This window comes from Theropithecus gelada, chromosome 5 (assembly GCF_003255815.1).
Source record: "Theropithecus gelada isolate Dixy chromosome 5, Tgel_1.0, whole genome shotgun sequence".
Taxonomy (NCBI): Eukaryota; Metazoa; Chordata; class Mammalia; order Primates; family Cercopithecidae; genus Theropithecus; species Theropithecus gelada.
Genome location: NC_037672.1, coordinates 3,259,562 through 3,279,117, shown reverse-complemented (window position 1 = coordinate 3,279,117; position 19,556 = coordinate 3,259,562). Strand labels below are relative to the sequence as shown.

General features: G+C 46.3%; 1 protein-coding gene across 1 annotated transcript in view; it reads right to left on the bottom strand.

Moving 5' to 3' along the window:
- HTT (huntingtin) overlaps nt 1–19,556 on the bottom strand; it is a 165,105-nt gene that overhangs the window by 22,261 nt on the left and 123,288 nt on the right. The window contains exons 42-53 of the mRNA XM_025385370.1: nt 18,554–18,695; nt 15,742–15,921; nt 15,434–15,610; nt 15,064–15,140; nt 13,556–13,694; nt 12,521–12,643; nt 9,927–10,140; nt 9,338–9,483; nt 7,910–8,087; nt 6,841–6,942; nt 4,170–4,357; nt 1,820–1,946 (exon numbers count right to left, since the gene is read on the bottom strand). Of these exons, the coding sequence (XP_025241155.1) occupies nt 1,820–1,946; nt 4,170–4,357; nt 6,841–6,942; nt 7,910–8,087; nt 9,338–9,483; nt 9,927–10,140; nt 12,521–12,643; nt 13,556–13,694; nt 15,064–15,140; nt 15,434–15,610; nt 15,742–15,921; nt 18,554–18,695 (1,793 nt within the window). The remainder of the gene's footprint in view (nt 1–1,819; nt 1,947–4,169; nt 4,358–6,840; nt 6,943–7,909; nt 8,088–9,337; nt 9,484–9,926; nt 10,141–12,520; nt 12,644–13,555; nt 13,695–15,063; nt 15,141–15,433; nt 15,611–15,741; nt 15,922–18,553; nt 18,696–19,556) is intronic.

The following is a 19,556-nucleotide window of genomic DNA, read 5'->3' as shown; positions in this document are numbered from 1 at the left end:
GAAAACACATCTGATAGACCCTCCATTCCTATTGATGAGCTGCATTCGAGTGTACCTAACGAACAGTTGTTTCTGACAGCTGTGCTTCATGCCCCCATCATGATGTCTGAGGCAGACACGCCACTTGTGATAAGGCCAGAAAGACAGGATGGGGTGCTTAGGACAGGAGAACTAGAGAAATGGACATCGGGGTCCCTGTGATAAACTGGGTAAAGAAAGAACAAAAGACAGAGAGAAGGAGAGCGTGCAGGACTGATTCAGACACAGATACAGACAAATAAAACAATTGACATTACAGGGAAAACAATGAACCAAGAAGATGATGAGCATGAACAAAAACAAGGATTGCAGCAGAGTCTTGGGTCACGCACGTCTGCCGGGGAGTTCAAGGGCAAGGGCACCCAAGTAAGCAAAGGAGCTCGTGTTAGGCAAGGGGGAGACCAGGAGGCCACTGACACCAATCTTCATAGTGAGGAAGAGAAGGAGCTCCGTGAGGCAGCTGGCTTGAGGTTCCTGCTCAGGGTTCCCTTTGGACATTGAATTATCTAATTAACTAAAGGGGACAGTAGACGCAAGGTGTCTGCTGCCAGAACCTTCTGGGATGAAAACAAGCCTCAAATTTGCAGAAGCCTGAAGGGCCTGGGGAGAAGACTGGACAGTGGAGACAGGGTGCCCCTGCCAGACTTTCTAGGACAAGACAAGAACTTTCCAGGAAACACCACAGCAGGGCACAGTCACTGAGGACTGACTGATTACAATCCCACCACAAGATCACACCTCTTGCCATCAAATAGGGGCAAAAGTGGTGACTTATTCATTTCGACACTTATTTAGAAATAAGGGGTAACACTTGTTTAGAAATGTAATTTCTAGGCCAGGCACGGTGGCTCACTCCTGTAATCCCAGCACTTTGGGAGACCGAGGTGGGCGGATCACGAGGTCAGGAGATCGAGACCATCCTGGTTAATACAATGAAACCCCGTCTCTACTAAAAATACAAAAAATTAGCCAGGCGTGGCGGCGGGCGCCTGTAGTCCCAGCTACTCGGGAGGCTGAGGCAGGAGAATGGCGTGAACCCAGGAGGCGGAGTTTGGAGTGAGCCGAGATCGCGCCACTGCACTCCAGCCTGGGTGACAGAGCCGAGACTCCGTCTCACAAAAAAAAAAAAAAAAAAAAAAAAAAAAAGAAATGTAATTTCTAAATCTGCAACAATTCTATGAAACAGACGTGACTCTCATTTTACATCTGACAAAACTGAGGGTCTCTAGAAGTTAGAAGGACTTGTTCCGCGCTGCTCAGCTACAGAGGGCTGGAAGCAGACCAGGACCGTCTGAGCCCCAAGCCCGCTTTCTCCCCATGCTGCCTCTAGGCTCTGAGGAAGGCGAGTGCTAAGAGACTTGACTCCATCTGCTCCCGTCTGCTTGTTCCCATGTGAGAAAACGCACCAGTGAGACACAACAGGATCAGACTGGTGAACACGAGAACACACTCCTAGACAAGCGCTGCCACTGTTGAGCCTAAATGCAAAATCGAAGGCAGAATTTGGCCTCACGTTGTCCGTTACACATGAATCTTTCCTGACTTCAAACAAGCCCAGAATATAAAAAGCTGGGATTCAAGCCACAAAACACAGGAACTGGCATCTATTTTCTCAGTAAAAGGAGTTTTGCCGACACTGCAAAATGTATTCACACAGGTTTGTATTATCATGCTTAAATCTTTTCTGGAGTCAAATGAGAAGATCCCAGTACTGGGGCTCTGGATTTCCTCCCGGTACATGCCCGACGATGGTGACCTGGAGGAGAGGCCCCAAGAGTACCTAGCGTGTTGATGCGGTAGATGAACTCCTTAAAGACTTCCTTTTCCTGGAGGAACTCCACGGGGATCTCAGGGAATGCTGTGCCAAAATCCCCTCCCGGTTTGGGTGACCATCCAAGCTTCCACACCTGAGAAGATGAAAAGGAAGTGACATCACCCGAGCTGAGTCAGGACAGACACACTGTGAGGAAGCAGGAAGCCCCACTTCTCTCCACCGGGCTTCCTCCTCACTACAACACTGTCCCCAAGCTGGCACCTGCTCCCCCAGAAAACAGCTCCAACTGCTTCCTGGGACTTCCTTCCCCATCAAGTGGCCCTTCCAAATCTGCTCTGCCCTCCCACTTCCTGTCCTCACCCTGAGGCTGCTGGCACACCCCACTCAGGGAGTGCTGGGAGAGGCAGGCAGGAGTTAGAGACAGCACCCCTCGCCCACAAACAGCAGATGGTGTGTTAGAATAAAGGCAGGCGTTCAATGAAGTTCAGCTCAGATATGTTTGTTGGCAAGCAGGCACGAAAATGAACCATACAGCTTATTTCTGTAAACTCTGAAGTACAGTTCTCTGTGCATGAGGTGATTAGACAAGCACTGTGCACGAAAGAATCCAGAGGCAGGCTTGATGCTGTTCAAGTGGCAGGATCAGCTGAAGGTCTGGCCAGCTCAGCTGACATGCCTTCAGTGAGGTGACAGAGGACCCAACGGAACCCCAGGATTCCCATAGCCCATCTGCACACAGGCAGAGGGGTTCTATGATAATGACCAGCTCATCTCTCACCTCACCACAGGAAAGCCCTCTCTTTAAATCAGTTATGCTCCCCTATGCTCCTCTCTGGTACCTGCCCAGGGGGAGACTGCAGTGCCTTTCACAGCTGCCTTCCAGATGACTGCACTCAGGGAACTCCTCAATGCCGGTTAAGGGCTTGCTAGAGGAATTTTATCTACAGCATGCAGTCCATCCTGGCATATCCTCAAGTGTGTTCCAGATAGCATGACCTTTAGACTGTGCCCTCCAACATGGTCTCCCCAAGCCCCTCCAAAGGAGCAGTTACTGTTTCAGAACCAGATGCTAACGAACTCACAGTGACTCGCTGTGCACCAAGAGTGGGGCCAAGAGCAACCCCCATGCAGCAAGGGTGGCCTGCTTCTCCAGCACTCCTGCTGCTCTTCCCAGGAAAGCTTACAACTCCCTGTTCTGCAACTGCTTCCAGCACCACCAGGCCCTGGCCACTTCTTCGGAATGAGCTCTCCATCTGAATACCTTCATCCCCTGCGGCAGAACCCTCCTCATCTCTCAGGATCAAATACTGTGTCCTTGGAGCAAGCCTCCCCAGACTCTCCAGCGTACATACACACACGTGCACGCACACACAGACAGGCACGCACCCTTCTCAAGCAGCCACAAGCCTCTTCCCTGGGACCCAGCTCCATTGTCACTGACCTATACCTGCTGGCTCACACCCTGCCGGGTCGGCCTTTCTTTCTTGCCTGAGGATGCTGCAGTCCCTAAGGAACAGGTCCCATCATCTTACTTCAGCAGGCTGGTGGGGGATGATGCCATTTCACTGAGCAGAAGCCAGTCCCCTTCCATCAACCCTCACTCTCCTCAAGCTAAGCTTTTCGTTATCTGAAACAAGCATCCTGATCAATAACACCTACTTTTTTTTTTTTTTTTTGAGACAGAGTATTGCTCTGTTGCCCAGGCTGGAGTGCAGTAGCGTGATCTCGGCTCACTACAACCTCCGCCTCCTGGGTTCAAGCCATTCTCCTGTCTCAGTCTCCTGAGTAGCTGGGATTACAGGTGCACACCACCACACCTGGCTAATTTTTGTATTTTTAGTAGAGATGGGGTTTCACCATGTTGGCCAGGCTGGTCTCAAACTCCTGACCTCAAGTGATCTGCCCGCCTTGGCTTCCCAAAGTGCTGGGATTACAGGCATGAGTTACTGCGCCCAGCAATAACACCTACTTTAAACCGATTCTGAAGACAACAGCAAAATTGTGTAGAAAAACATGAATTATTTCCAAAGGAAAATCTCACTCACTCGAGGGAGTGTGGTTTCTGGTCTACCAGTAAGCAAAGTGGTCTAGTTGCTTTAGAATCAAGTCTAACACTAATCTCTTAGGGATGTGGGGCCTCAGTTCATTTTAGAAAACCCAGTATTTCTACTAGCGACCTCCACACACGGTGCCTGAGGAAAGCAGCCTGGCACGAGAACCACAGCTGGCACCAGAACCACAGCTGGCAGCCTCTGGGCCGCGGGGACTCTGTCCTGCCCTCTCCGGTGTGCCCAGCCCAGGGCTTACCCATGCGTTTCACCGTACTTGGTCTTCTACACGGAACGACCAGACTCACCAGTGGGGGCACACGGGTGTAGCTGTTGACAAGGGGCAGGCGGGCCAGGCTGACGACGATGTTCCTGAGCACTGACGTGAGAAACGCCGGCACGCCACTATTCCTTTTATGACCCAAAGCCAACACCGACTGTAGAGACTCCACCATTTCTGCCACCATCTCACAGGCTGCGGTGATATACTTGGGATCTAAACAAGCAATGGTTAAGAGAGGACTTTTTAAAAAACACATTCTACTTGCCCAGTGTAAGAAGCATGATCGACAAGCAGCTGCTCAAGCTGCAATTGTGGAATCACCTAGAATGAGTTGGCCACTGAAAGCTTGCAGAGTCTACCTCCTTCATATCTGCCTATACCATACAATCCTCCCCATTTTCTGCTGGGATTGCTGGAATGGTCCTGAACCTGAGCTCTGGCCTTGATTCCCAGCCCTCTGGCCCACCCTCTAGGACACTTCCTCTGCCCCTTGTCTTTCTCTGGTCTCCCAGGACCTGTGTCTGTCCCTCAGCTGGTATCAAAGGGCCACGCTGTCATCCTTGCTTCACTGGCTCTCCTAGATCAGAGTGTTTGAGGGCCCTGGGGCATGGTTCTGATGGAAATGGAAACTCCCAAGGCAGACGCTGAGGAACACGTCACAACTCTGGGAAGATCCACATCATGGTGTCTTGAGTCTAGAATATTGTATCTACTAAAATATGATTTGTTGAGTCAGTGAATGTGTAGTAAGTGGCTACTACCCACAGGCCACGAGATTCTACAGTTTGGGCAACTTCCTAGGATAGAGAATGACTTCTCATTGGACTTAAGCAATTAAGCCCTAGGCTAATGAGTTGGCTCATTATTTATTGGATGACCTTTAAGAAGTAAGATCCTATCGAGGTGATTAAAATCAAGCAAGCTTCCCACTCCGGTCTACAAGGGCCACAGGGAATAAGCACAATCATCTTCAACCAAACAGAACCTGCATCAGGGCCCACTGCTCTGGCTCAAAGCCCTGAGGTGTCTCAACTGTTTCAAAGCAATGGAAATCTAACTAAAGTCATGGTAGCATCTGTTGAGTATTCACAACAAGACTGTCATCCATTCCAGGTGCTTGACACGGATGGACTAACTGATCTATCTCAATCCACATGGTTGGCACTATTCTTATCCTCGCCACAGAAGCACAGGACCAACAGCCTGAGGTGCCACTTGGCTGGAAGACGCAGAGTAGGGAGGTGGGTGTTTTCATATTCCTTAGGTAGCAACAAGAAATCATGAAATCACAAACTGAAGCCTGAAGGACCCACAGAGGTTCGAGATAAAAATTCAGAGAAGACCTTGGCTGTGTATGAAAATGCCACTGCTGGCCGGGCGCGGTGGCTCAAGCCTGTAATCCCAGCACTTTGGGAGGCCGAGACGGGCGAATCACGAGGTCAGGAGATCGAGACCATCCTGGCTAACATGGTGAAACCCCGTCTCTACTAAAAAATACAAAAAACTAGCCGGGCGAGGTGGCGGCGCCTGTAGTCCCAGCTACTCGGGAGGCTGAGGCAGGAGAATGGCGTAAACCCGGGAGGCGGAGCTTGCAGTGAGCTGAGATCTGGCCACTGCACTCCAGCCTGGACAACAGAGCCAGACTCCGTCTCAAAAAAAAAAAAAGAAAAAGAAAAGAAAATGCCACTGCTTCTGGGTCATTCTTTAATTACAAAACCTCGAACCAGGAACCAGAAGAAAAAAGTACTATGCAGAAGACTAAAGGCAGGAAAACTCTGTCCATAACTAGGATTGCACAAAAGCTGGGAGAAAAAGCACAAAAGCACTGGCGCACTCATGATTGAAAGGGTGTGTTTCCTGAGCCACGGAAAGCGGACAAGATGCCTGATGCTCCAGGTAAGGGTGCTGTGTAAAATGCGTGGACAGGCCCCAGGTGAGGCACCCCCGCCTCTGTGGGACAGGCTACAGGGAGCATTCCCTGCCAGACACTGGGCTAAAGAAACTGAAGTAGCCCCAGCAGCCTAGGGCCCCTGGCAAGAACGAAAGACACTTGGCCAAAAACTTTTCCTCTCAACAGGCATTGCCACCATTTTCCTAGTAAAATACTACTCTAGAATTGGGAGGAAAGGGCATGAAAAGCCGTAGTATATGTCTAAGTCTATAACTGGCTTAAATCACTGGGATTTAGATTTATTTATTTATTTTTTTCTGTAGGAAAAGCGGAATTTTCTTTTAAATATCCACCAAAACAGATGGCTGAACCTGACACTGAGGTTACTGAATACTCATGTGGGAAACATGTATTTATTCATTATCACTCAACAAAAGGTTGTTGCTTGCTGACCAGGGGCTAAGCATTAATTTCTGAGAACACAAAGAAGACAAACCTGTTCCCTGCCCTCAAGGAGCTCAGAGTAACTGCATGTGGAAGTGCTGGAGGGAGGGAAGGGCTCCCCCAGAGGCATCCCAGCTGGTCTGTAGGGTCAGAGACAGCCGCATGCACAGGGATAAGGTGAAACAAAAGAGTGTGGCAAAGCAATGGACTAAAGCCTCCCACAGCGAGGGAGGAGCAGCAGGACACAGCCGAGCTACGGTGCGCTTCCAGGAGTGCACACTCACCACGGCGCACGTCTCTGTGAATGACTTTTAAGTCTTGGAGGAACCACATGTAAGAAAGAATAGGTCCTGAGACTTACTCTGTGTGTTAGGATCTACTTCCTCCTCCTCCTCTCTGATGGCTTTTGGGGTATTTGTCCTTCTTTCTGGACTAAGAAGCTGCTCTCCAGGCTGCACTGCAACTAAAATTACAACAGAACAAACAGAAGAATTTCCACAGACTTCCATCAGTGCTTTTCATTCAAAATTTTACATTTGTGCAGCCTCACAAAAGTTCAAAGGGATAGACAGATGAGCCTAGATTTCTTAGAACCAATTTTAGACAAACAGACAATATTAGACTGAGGTACCAATCTCTTGGTTAGTGGCATATGTCTGAAGATTTGTACTTCAGATTTCATTCAGATTTGTAAGTCCCTCGACTCTCTCCTGTTGGCCATCTCTCACCCCGAGGTTATTATCAGATTCATTACTACCAAAATCATCTCTATAACCCCCAAGAAGTCTGGCTTTTAATTATTAATCCCTGGATCTTTGTTTTCAAGCTGGCTACAAATGCACAGATGAAAACAATTATGAAACATCAAAACATCACTCTATAATGTTTAATTTGAAAATACAAAGCTTCAAAACATCCTCTAACATGTAAACCATGATGTCCAACTTTTAAAAAATTGTGGCTAATAACCCTTGTTGAGGATACTGTTCCTTGAAAAGAATAAGCCACTTTTATTTTACAGTACGTTAATATTACAGTGCAGTATAGAAACAAGCATTTGAACAGAAAACAAACAATCTTCTGAACGTAATCTTACTAACCTTTCGATCATATAAGACTAAATGCATAAAACAGTCAGCTAAGACCAAAGATCACAGAGACATAAAATTTAGAAGTAATTTTGATGAAAGCTGAAATTCCAAAATCTAAATAAAATGACTAAAAAAGCAAATTCAAGTTAAATTCCAGTGTAGACTCCAATATATTGGAGAGTAAGAGATGGAGCCCAGCCCTTCCTAATGCGTATTTTATCTACCTCTCCATCCCCAATTCCTAGCTTAGTACCTGGCAAACAGGCAGCACAAAATATAAACATGGTGAACTAGACAGGAACTAGGATAGGAACCCATTGTTCACGGATGGGGACTCACCGGCCTCCAGGATGAAGTGCACACAGTGGATGAGGGAGCAGGCGTGGGTCACAAACTCTGCGGAGGCGACCACGCTCCAGAGGCCAGGCAGCTGCAGGGCCAGGCAGCAGCAGTCCAGCCCTGCCTGGAGATCCAGACTCAGCGGAATCTGCTCATGGATCAAATGCCAGGACAGGGCCTAAAGGGAAGTACCAAGTCACAGAATGCCCGCTCGTGTACCTTCATCTGGGGAGGCCGTGTGAATCAGCTGTGGTGGAACCGTCCAAAGCATTGAGGGGAAGCGGGTCCAGATGCCCTTGCCCTCCAGAAGGACAGCTCTGACCTGACTCCATGACATTCAGTCCTGACCCAGCTATTCCCCAAGGTGCCAGTCCCCTCTCTGCCAGAATGCCCCTTACTCTGCTGCCTCTCTCTCCTTCAGCGCTGTGGGCTCCTGTAGACATCTCTCCTGGGCTACATGGCCACCAGGCCAGAGGTTCTTCCTTGGGGCTCCCACAGCACTGGGGCTTGCCTCTGGCATAGCCTCAGAGGTTGAATTTGAGAGCGTGGGTTCTAGGGATAGCAGGCCTTGAGTTCAAACGCCAGAATGGCTACTTCCTAGCTCAGTGGACCTGGGCAAGTCACTGAAATTCTCTAAGCCTTGCTCTCCTCACCTGTCAAATGGGAGTAACAGAGCCTATCTCACAGGGAGTTGTGAGAGTCAAATAAGATGATGCATGTAAAGTATGTTGTCCTGCACGCAGCAGGCACATAATATAATCGGCAGCAATCACCCTGTGCTGTGATCACACGCTGGCTTTCCCACTTCCCCACTAAGCTGAAACCTAAAGGACAGGGATCACAAACCATGTGACTCCACGTGGTTCAGAATAAGGGTGTATTTATCATTTTGTGAGTAACGGCACTGATGCCCTTTGGACTCCTCCCTTTCTTTGGTGTGAGGTGGAGGCGGAGCCTCTGTGGGTCTGCAAAGTGTGTCCCTGCTGAGGGCAGGCAGCACAGCAATGGCCCTTTAAGGATACAGACCTGACTTTAATGCATCCAGAATGTGTACATGTTTTGGGGGCTAATTACAAGCACTAACACAAACCAAGTATTCCTTGGCTGACATGTCCAGGCCAACTTAAGACACAAAGTAACTCCAGATGGTTATTTTTCAAGTCTCTAAAATTACGATCCACATGCCATTGGAGGTGCAGATGAGAAGGGGACCTGGCTGACCTCACAGGCCACCGTGAGGAGTGGCGAGGCAAGGGTGAAGGATGGCTACAATAACTTGACGGTGACAAGACTTACTGCCAGGCTGAGACGGAAGAGTGACTGGATTGGTCAGAGCTCTTGCTTTTCAAATAAAACTGCTTTACCATCTCCAGTGTCAGCCCCGTGTCCCCTCCCACAGCAACACCGAGCTCCTGAGCTGCCTCTTACCTCAAGGGTTGCCACCACGAATTTCACGGTGTCCTTCTCTTTCTCAGGAGGAAGGTGCAAGTGACTGGGCAGTTTGGAGACCGCCACCAGGTACTGTGCCAGAGCCCGGGCCAGAGTGGTCAGGGACGGATACAGCGCAGCATCCCCTGAAACAGAAGGCCCTCGTGGGTGGTGCAAACACGAGCACCGATGCAACACCTTCGAAAGGCAGTCAAGCAATTCTTTGAGAATCTGATGAAAGCACAAGACATTGCTCCTCAATGGCACATCTACGCATCCGTCCACATGACTGCATGTAGTTTGGGGCTGCATCTCCCCTGAGGTCTGGCCCAGCCTTCCTCAAGGGCTTAGAGCCCTATGTCCACGACCACGTCAATGAACGGCAAAGTGGCAAACACGCAGGAAGAAATTCTGAGCTGAGGCCACCAGTGCTGCTCTTTAGCTACCTCTGTAAACGCTTTCGCTGTATTGGATCCACTGCCTTTATTGTATATTGTATATTTACTTTATTGTATATTTATTGGGTACAAAGTACTATACTGGCCCTGGAACGCTTTCTAAAAATAAGATAAATTTTAATTTTAATTACCAAATAGATCATTCAACTTGCTCCAGTAGGCCGCCGGTTCTGCAGGCAGGTCGGACTGGAAGACGTGATGGACAGCAGGGAGCTGCTGCACAGTGCTGCTCACGCGGGCCAGAGTCACCTCACGGGCTGCTTCAAAAAGCGGACTCTTCTGGCCACCAGAAATTTCACTCATCCCTAGGCTTAAGCATGGAGCTAGCAGGCTTAGGTTGAACTCCTGAAATCAGAGCATTAAAGGTTAAACAAACAATAACAACAGATTAGGAGCTTTCAATCAGGTAAGAAAAACACAACAGAAAAAAGAATAAGGCAAATGTTTCTGAGAAAACACAGATTGGTATACCATCAAAAATATTTTTAAGAAAATTCTACTCTATGCCTGTTACAAATATTTGAACAACTTCATTCAACATACGCTTAGTAAAATATATTTCTGTTCTCTCTTGGTACTTTAAGTGATATTTTAATTTTTTATGCTCTTGGATTTGCTTGAAGTAAAAATTTTGGTATGACAATTTTAATTCATAAAAACAGAAAATCAAAGCTAAAGTGTCATCCAAGACCTCGGTGATACACCAACCATCCCTGAAGTTTGAAAAAGATGGTCAAATGCAGCTGAAATAAGTAAAAGTAGCCATATGAATGACAAAATTTTGGTTGGAAAAACGGTATTTCCTATGACAATTTGGATTATGTTTTAGCAACCTTTTTTGTTTAGCCATTTATAAGATTGGGGGCCAATTCTTCAGGAAAAACATCTATCTTAGTTTAATATTCAGAAAAGCATCATGAATGCCAAAAGTTGCAGCTTTCTTTTACAGTCAGAACTTTTACAGCTGTTCAAAGCCCAATTAGCAAATTTGGAAAACCTAATAAACGGATCACTAAGCAAATTTATCACTCAGTAAGTTAGTTTTCACTGCATGAATCTTAAGATAAACAATTTTAGGCCAGGCGCAGTGGCTCAGGCCTGTAATCCCAACACTTTGGGAGGCTGAGGCAGGGGGATCACCTGAGGTTAGGAGTTTGAGACAAGCCTGGCCAACACGGTGAAACCCCGTCTCTACTAAAAATACAAAAATTAGCCGGGTGTGGTGGGCGCATGCCTGTACTCGGGAGGCTGAGGCAGGAGAACTGTTTAAATCCAGGAGGCAGAGGTTGCAGTGAGCCAAGATCTACCATCGCACTCCAGCCTGGGGGACAAGAGCGAGACTTCGTCTCAAAAAAAAAAAGATAAACAATTTTAGCAAATGGATTTTGGGTGAATTCTCCTGTTCTTTTCAGTCGAGCTCTTCAGCACATCAGAACACACTGTTGTGTTGCCCTCCCTGCAAGGTCTCTTTTCATGAACACCTGCCTCCACCCCCAGCCTCTACATGCATTTGTCCTCCCGGGTGCCCACTTCCCTCCCATCTGCTGCGTATCAACGCAGGGCTAAAGCACCAGGAGGTTTCTCCCATCCTAGTAGGTCTGAGAGGAAGCCCTGCTCGGGCCATGGCTGTACCACACCAAAGAGGTGGCCCCCCGACTGCTCACAGGATCTGCCCACGGGTGAAGGACAGGGACACCAAGGCTTTGCACGGTCTCCTGGGATAGCTCTGCGCAGGCTGCCCTCTGACATCTGGGGTTGGGGGGTGAAGAACCTCACTACATCTAACCGAGGTGCGGGTAGAGGAAATCTCACTGCATTCAAGGGTCTCTTTTGCGACTAAAGATCAACCTCCAGAACACCAGAAACAAGTTACTGAAATCACACACTACGACACTGTGTCGAAGTCTACGGCAAATATGCAACCCTGACTTCCATTCTGTCTTGGCCATGGAGCTTAGATGATGACATCCCGTGTTTGTTCCTTCCGTGGAGGTCAGATAGTTCTCATGCCAAACCACACACCCAGCCTTGGGGCCGGCTGGATTTCAAAACAATACCTCCTCATGAGAGAGAGCTCCCATCAACTTGCTTCAAATTTCACAGCTGCCTGCTTCCAACTTCACTGCCATCCAGTTTCTACCCTGCTCCCTGCCGCTCAGGTCCCCCACTCTAGATGCCAATAAAAGTGCCCAGGGCCACACTTCATTCCCTCACATGCCCCCAACCTCCGGGTGTGAGGGGCCTCTAGGCATGCCATGTACCCGCCAGGACCTGTAAGTAGTAAAATCTTCATTTCCATCTCGAGTCTCTCCTAATCCCTGAGGGAGTGCTCTCCATCTTCTCAAAGATCCTGAATGAAGACAGACACCAATCCAATACCCTTCCTCACTGCCACGAGAACAAACGAGTGAAATGACTGTAATCTAAGACCACCTCCATTTTCTTTAAATGCATGAAAGGTTGAGTGAAATCGACTTGCCTCCTTGGATTCTAATGTGGCTGAAACAATCTTGATCAGCATATCCCCCATGTCCCGGCCCCCTGAAATGGAGTCCTCTCCACTTCCCAGCCCCATTCACAGTGGAGTCTCTCCGTCATCCCGTCCCCATCCAGAGTGGAATCCCCAACATGTGTTGTCAACAAGTGGGTCACATGAGGAGACAAATCCCACTTGGAAGTCACAAGAAAAGCTGAGGATTCCTTGCCTCCGCTGCTCCCCCCGTACCGAGTTCATCATGAAGGCACTCATGTCTTCAGCAGGAATCCGATTCACCAGCTCTGCACCTTCCAGCAGTGCAGAATCTGACCTGGTCCAACACTGGGATTTGACAAGATGAATGTACCAGTCCTGGGAAGAAAAAGATGAATAAGGGGAGCATGATGGGTGGTGTTCAAGGGGACTTCACATCCCTGGAGCTACAGGCCTAGGCCAGCGCTTGGGAACACTGCACTAGGCTAACTGAGAGGGCCGCCGGCCGGCATGTTGTGGCTATACAGCTCACCACACCACAGGTCTTCCCCTTTGGACTTCTGTTACCTACCTGGGTACTCTCACGGCCTCCCCCTTCACCTGGTGAACTTCTAATAGTCCTTCCAAATATAGCTAAACTACTAAGGGTTAGCGGCCCCTTTGCCATCCTCTCCTGGGCTGTCTGCTTTGCTCATCTCTTCCCAGCAACCAGGGCAGGGCAGGGCAGATGCTTAGCAAATAGAGCCTAAGAAGGCAGGACTGAACCTTTGCTTTCTTATACTTGGGCTGCTGGTTTTTGAAATCTAAATTCATATTCATAAGCTGAACTCTCTCCAGGAAAGTAGAGTACCAAGGCTCTACCAAGGCCCCAAGTGGTCCCTAACTGTGAGGTATGAGCAGTGGAGGTGCTGACAACATACCAGAATGGCTGGCAGTGGCGGTGCAACTCACAGGTGGTCAGAAGGTATGAGGCGATGGAGGGAGGCTAAATGCACTGACACGTGCTTGAAGGCCTGTGCAGTCAGGGGCCTGCAGGCCACAACTGACTTTCCCTTGAGTCACCCACTAACGACTCACCCCGCACTCCTACCGAAAGGGTCCCACATCAGCACTGCTTTGCTCCCTCGGACATTGATGGTCCCCCCAGGTCTCTAACCACGGCTTCATTGAGCCGAGCAGAGCGCCAGCACTCCTTGGGTCCACCGCACCTCCTCTGCACTCTCTGTATCTGCCACAGGTGACAGAGGCACTCTGCCCTGTGCCTCGCATGCAGACACGCTGGACACTTACTTTGTCCGGACTCACTGTTTCCAGTGACACGTGCCCATCCCCGTCCAGCGGGTGGGAAGAGACTGGGGGAGAGGGACTAAGTGAGTCTTGCATGGTGGAGAGACGAAACCTGTCCAGCAGGGAATAGAGCCTCTGGTGTCTAAAATACAAACAAAAATGAAATTACAGTGCAATTTTTTTTTAGTCTTAGTCTAAACTCTGCACACTAGGATTCTAGAAATATACACCCTAAGGATGCACTATTAGTGGCTTCTTAAAGGAAAATGAAACTTGTTTAAAACTTTTTCTTCACAGCTATTTTCTCATCAACACTCAAAAAGGTCATGATATAAACGCAAGCCCTAGTTTACTTCTAAGGTATCACAGTTTGTACTCCATTAATATTGTCCAGAAATTTCATTTATACTCAAACATTGCAACAGTCCATACATGGTATAAAAGCTAATAAAGGCTTTCTTAATAAACGTAAAACAGATCATCTAAGACTCAAATGCACAAACTCCACTATCAAATATCCCAGTAAGACAACTGATAGGAATTTATGGTCATTTCAAAATAAAATCACCTCATCTGGCACAAGATATTTATAACCTTTTAATCTCCCTCATCTGGACTGAAGACTAAGTCTAGGGTCAAAAAGTAATAATAGTTTATCTGCCACCATCTGCTATGAGAGTGACAACTTTATAATGCAAATTACAAAACAGCTTGGCCCTACAGACCGAAAAATCGTCCCAAACTGTCCACCTAATTGTGCCCAATCCCATTTAAAAACACCATCAACAAGGTACTCTTAAGACTGAAATCAAAGCATAATAATTTTTGTGTGTGTGTTTTCTTTTTTGCAATTTCAGCTCAAAGGACACAGCATGATAATTATATTCTCCTTCTCTGCTGTCTCTCTTTCCCTTTCACACACACAATTTCCGCCCCCACCAAGGGAAGAAAAAAGGTAAAAGTTTAACTTATTTTGCAGTCATGGAAATACACTCACATAGGAGATGTAAGGATTTCTGATAAAGGCTTCTAAAAGACTTTGCAAACACAACTAAGTGATTAAATGCTTTGAAGAGAAAAAATGGCAACGGGATGCAGATGTAAGTCCTGCATGCCAAGGATTCAGTAATGTCTTTCAGATTTGCCAACTCTTGTTTAGCAATTAGATGATATGCTTTGATTTTGCTAAGATAAAGCTGATAACCTATTTTCCCACTCATCACAGGACAGTGAATACAGGCATTCTAAATACTACCTCTCAAACAGCCAACAGGAGTGCAAACTGCCTCCACTCATGTCATAGACGTGATCCTGCTGGTTGTCCTTTACTCCATATAAAGTGAGATCTGGTTGTTTTAAAAGTAGGAAGCTTTCTATTATGGCACTTCTGCAGTAAACCCACCTATAACGCACATCAATTTCTTGTCCTGTGAATTTATTCCCGCACAAATCTGTATCTTTTATATCCTGGGTTATCCTAACACAAGGATGACCTGTGTTTCCAGCATTACCTCTGAGCGAGCCCGCTGCTCTGAAGGTATTCCTGGATTCTGTTGAGTTCTTCCATTGGCAACTGGGCCATGCTGCTCTAATAGACAAAAACACATTAGTGTGTTTGTGACACTGAACAACCCAAAATAACCTCATGCTCATTTAAAAAGGATAAACTGATGTGTACAGTTCATCCTAGTAAGGACAGACTAGAAAAACATTCAAGAAACAGATCAGACACACGAGGAATGGCAAGTTTGCAGATATTTCCATGTTTCTATCGGTGACCGTGTCAAGACCACACCTATGGAGGAAAAAGGCAGCCACCTGTTTTGCTTGGCCTGCTAAATTTTCAATATAAATCAATATCAGGGTTTCTTTTCCCAATACCTGTAAATTTGCAGCCAGAAGCATTTCTACCCGGCGACAAGCAAGGATGTCGACCATGCGAGCCAGCACACGGAAAGGGGTGCACAGCAGCCTGTCCACATACAACGTGAGCACAGCTCCCGACTGGCTGAGATGGATCCCCTCCAAGCACTGAAGAGTTTTCTTCAGAGTGGTCGGCTAACAGCGAGAAGGAAAAGAACAAAAGATGACTATTTTGCCTATCAGAAATTAAAGTAAAAAATTTCAATACTCCATTTTTAAGGCAGAGAAAACTGCAACTGGCAATTGTTGGCAGGATGAAGACGTACAGTTGAAAGGTTTTCACAACGAGACTGAATTGCCTGGATGAAGAGGCCGCTGGCAGCGGAGTTCCGATGAACAGCACTGATGAAGTCCTGTACTGGAGGCTCGTGGGAAAGGCTGATCAGATCTTGAATGTGATTTACAATGAGCCACGTTAAGTGCTCGGAGTCATGGAGGTTCTGACACTAAGGAAAAATATGATGAGAGATTCACTTTCAAGTACACAAGAAGAGACCAGGTATTAATCCAAAGAAAGGCCAGAAAGGGTAAGGAGGAGAAAACACATCTCAAATATAAACCTCACTAAAAAATATACAGTGTATGAGCACAAATAATTGAGGAGGCAGGAAACTGGATTTACCAAGGCCGTCACCTCCAACCATGCACTGCAGCAGAGGCTGTGTGAAGTCAGGCCCCCCTGGGGAAGTAGGGTACAGCAGTCCAGCTCTCAGAGACACTAACAAATGGCCAAGGGTCAAAGGACAAAGGCAGGCCTCAGAGATCCGTGGGCAGGAGGGGCAGTGTGGTGCTGCGACGCTCCCATCCACAGCACTGCCTGCCCCCTCCCGGGCTTCGAGCTGGCCAAGCCAGTGGGGTTCTCCAATTACTCTTTTTCCAATTTTGTGATAGTTCAGTGGGAAAAAAAAAAATCCTCTATCACTGCCACGGTCTTGACAGAATTGTTTAATCCAAAATATGAATGGATCCCACATATCAAATAAATCTTAAGTGTCGATACATTTAAGATTTATAAGAAAATAAAAAAATATATATTTTTAAACACGCAGAGCCTTTTCATCTTGATTCATAATCCTAGGCAGAAACTGTAAAATGTGATCAATTCCTTGACATTTGGTTAACGATTAATATTTTTCATTTGGGATCATCTGACAGTACAGGTTGAATAACCCTTATCTGAAATGTTTGGGATCAGAAGTATTCTGAATGTAGGATTTTTTTCAGGTTTTGGAATATGTGCATTATACTTATTTGTTGAGCTCCCTAAATCCAAAAATCTGAAATCTTCCAGTGAACATTTCCTTTGAACATAATGTCAGCACTCAAAAAGCTTCAGAATTTGGAGCATCTGGGATTTCAGATTTTTGGATTTGGGATGCTCAACCTCTATTAACTTACAAAATTAATATCTTTTTTTCTTACATTTCTGTGAAAAACAGCATGATACAATTATATTATCCTTAAAAGTAGAAAACAGAAAAACTATTTCAATACAGAATGTAAAGCAAAAAGTGAATATTAACAAATTGCCATCACCAGAAAAAGTCTCTAGGATAACACCTCTTTCAGTTGGAGAGTCGGCTTCCTTTTCTGATTCAGAATATTTAACACTGTTTTGCTATGTGACAGCACTATTTATAAGATACCATGTTTGTAACAAAGAAATGTATATGTTTTAAGTATTTTTAATATAAATACAGAAAAAGTATTAGATCTACACCGAAATCTAACAGCAAGTTATCTCTGAGTAGTATGATTACAGAGGTTTTATTTTCCTCTGTTTGTTTTTTGTAAATTCTCCATGGTAAACATGTGATGCTAATTTTACGGTTAAAAACTCCTACAAGTTATTTTTTTTTTTAAGAGAATGGCATTTAAACAGGAATCCCTCATAAAACATGGCAATGAACATCTAACACCTTTTCTACAAATTAACTTAAAAAAATTTTTTTTTAGAGCAGGGGTCTCGCCTTGTCACCCAGGCTAAAGTGCAGTGACACAGTCACGGCTCACCGCAGCCTCAAACTTCTGGGCTCAAGCAATCCTCCCTTCTCAGTCTCTCAGGTAGTTGGGACCACAGGCACGCACCACCATGCCAGGCTAATTTTTCTTTCTTTCGGTAGGGGCAGGGTTTCTTTGTGTTGCCAAGTTGGTCTTGAACTCCCACGCTCTAGCCATCCTCCGGCCTCAGCTTCTCAAGAAGCTGTGATTGCAGGCACGAGCCACCACACTTGGATAATTTTTCATTTTTTATTTTTTTAGAGATGGGGGTCTTACACCGTAGCCCAGGCTTATCTCAAACTCCTGGGCTCAAGTGATCTTTCCACCTCAGCCTCTCGAGTTGCTGGAATTTAGGCGTAAGCCACTGCTCCTGGTATTAATTTTTTTTTTTTTTTTTTTACGGAGTCTCGCGCTGTCACCGGACTGGAGTGCAGTGGTCGGATCTCAGCTCACTGCAAGCTCCGCCTCCCGGGTTTGCGCCATTCTCCTGCCTCAGCCTCCCGAGCAGCTGGGACTACAGGTGCCCACCACCTCGCCTGGCTAGTTTTTTTTTTGTATTTTTTAGTAGAGACGGGGTTTCACTGTGTTAGCCAGGATGGTCTCGATCTCCTGACCTCATGATCCGCCCGTCTCGGCCTCCCAAAGTGCTGGGATTACAAGCTTGAGCCACCGCGCCCGGCCTAATTTTTTTAAAAATTTAAAATCAGAACCCCACTACAGTCAATGCACTTATCTTGTTTTTCAAATCATTAGTTATTATTACTCCATTGCTTCCCTCGAATTAACAAATATGCCCAGCATCGTGTTGGCGTGAAGCCAATAGCTGGGCATTTGATAAATGAGTCAGCTGCATCAACTCTCACAGTCCAGCTTAGAATCCAGTGACTGGAAGGCCAGGCCCGGTCTCCAATTATATGTCAGAGCAGAAGTAAACATTCATTCCAGATTTAGTTTTGATGGACCTGGCAGGACACTGGGCAGTCTGGGTTCCAGAGGGTCCAGGCAAGTGTCATCTACTCAGGATGTTCTCCCGGTCCCCACCTCCCTCAACCCCGTTTACAGGCATTTCAAACTTACGACATAATCACAGAAGAGAATGAGAGCCCCTCTTCGTACTATTTCTCTATTGCACATTCCAAGTTTGGCTGCCAAGTCAGAATCCTCCTCTTCTCCAGACATCTGGGGACTAAGTAACTTTGTGCTGGACAGACTGTGTCTTCTAGAAGGAGCAACAGATGCATTGACAATGTTTCTGGATGGCAGTGAGCTTATTTGCAAAATACTGAAGATGATTATGTTTAATTCTAGTTCTAAAACAGACAAGTTGGTTTAAATATTGCCATATCAGAATGTTGTATGTGTAATATATACTCTCAGTTATCTATTCCCAAGCTACAATAAACCACATATGAAAAACTGAAGAAAACAGAATTTAACAGGCAGAAAATTAAAATGCTTGCCTGAATGACAAAATCCACCATAAAGCTGCACATTCAATCAGCACCTTTATTTCAGAACTCACACTGGCTATGTTTGATAATTGAGCAATTGCTTTTCAAATTCCCCATCTGCCATGAAAGTTGCCAACTGCCAGAAAGAAAATCTCCCTGCTTTCATGTTTTACTGTTCGTTTCCCAATGAAACATCACCACTCTAAACACATCCAGGGTATACATTATGGAAATTCTGTTTAAAAACACTTCTTCCCCACTAACACAGGTTATCTCACTTTACACTGACTTCTTCTCACTTTATTATTATTTTTTTTTCTTTTTGAATAGGTGGGAATTATAAACCTTGAGACTCTTGGCTCTAGTCCATACAGTTAAAATGTTGACACACTCCCAAAGTGCCCCTCTGACCTTCAGGGTCTGACCGAGGACGACGTCCTTCCCATTGCAGCAAAGGGCCTTAACGGGGAGAGAGGTCACATCAAGCTAAGAATATTCTGAAATACAACAACTTTTCCTGTAATCCCTCAGGATTTAGAAGAGAACTGGTAAAAACCAAAATTCTACAGATTTAAACTTTTTAAAAACTGCCTTTTCTCTGTTTCCCAACTGGTGAAGTGAAAGCAAAC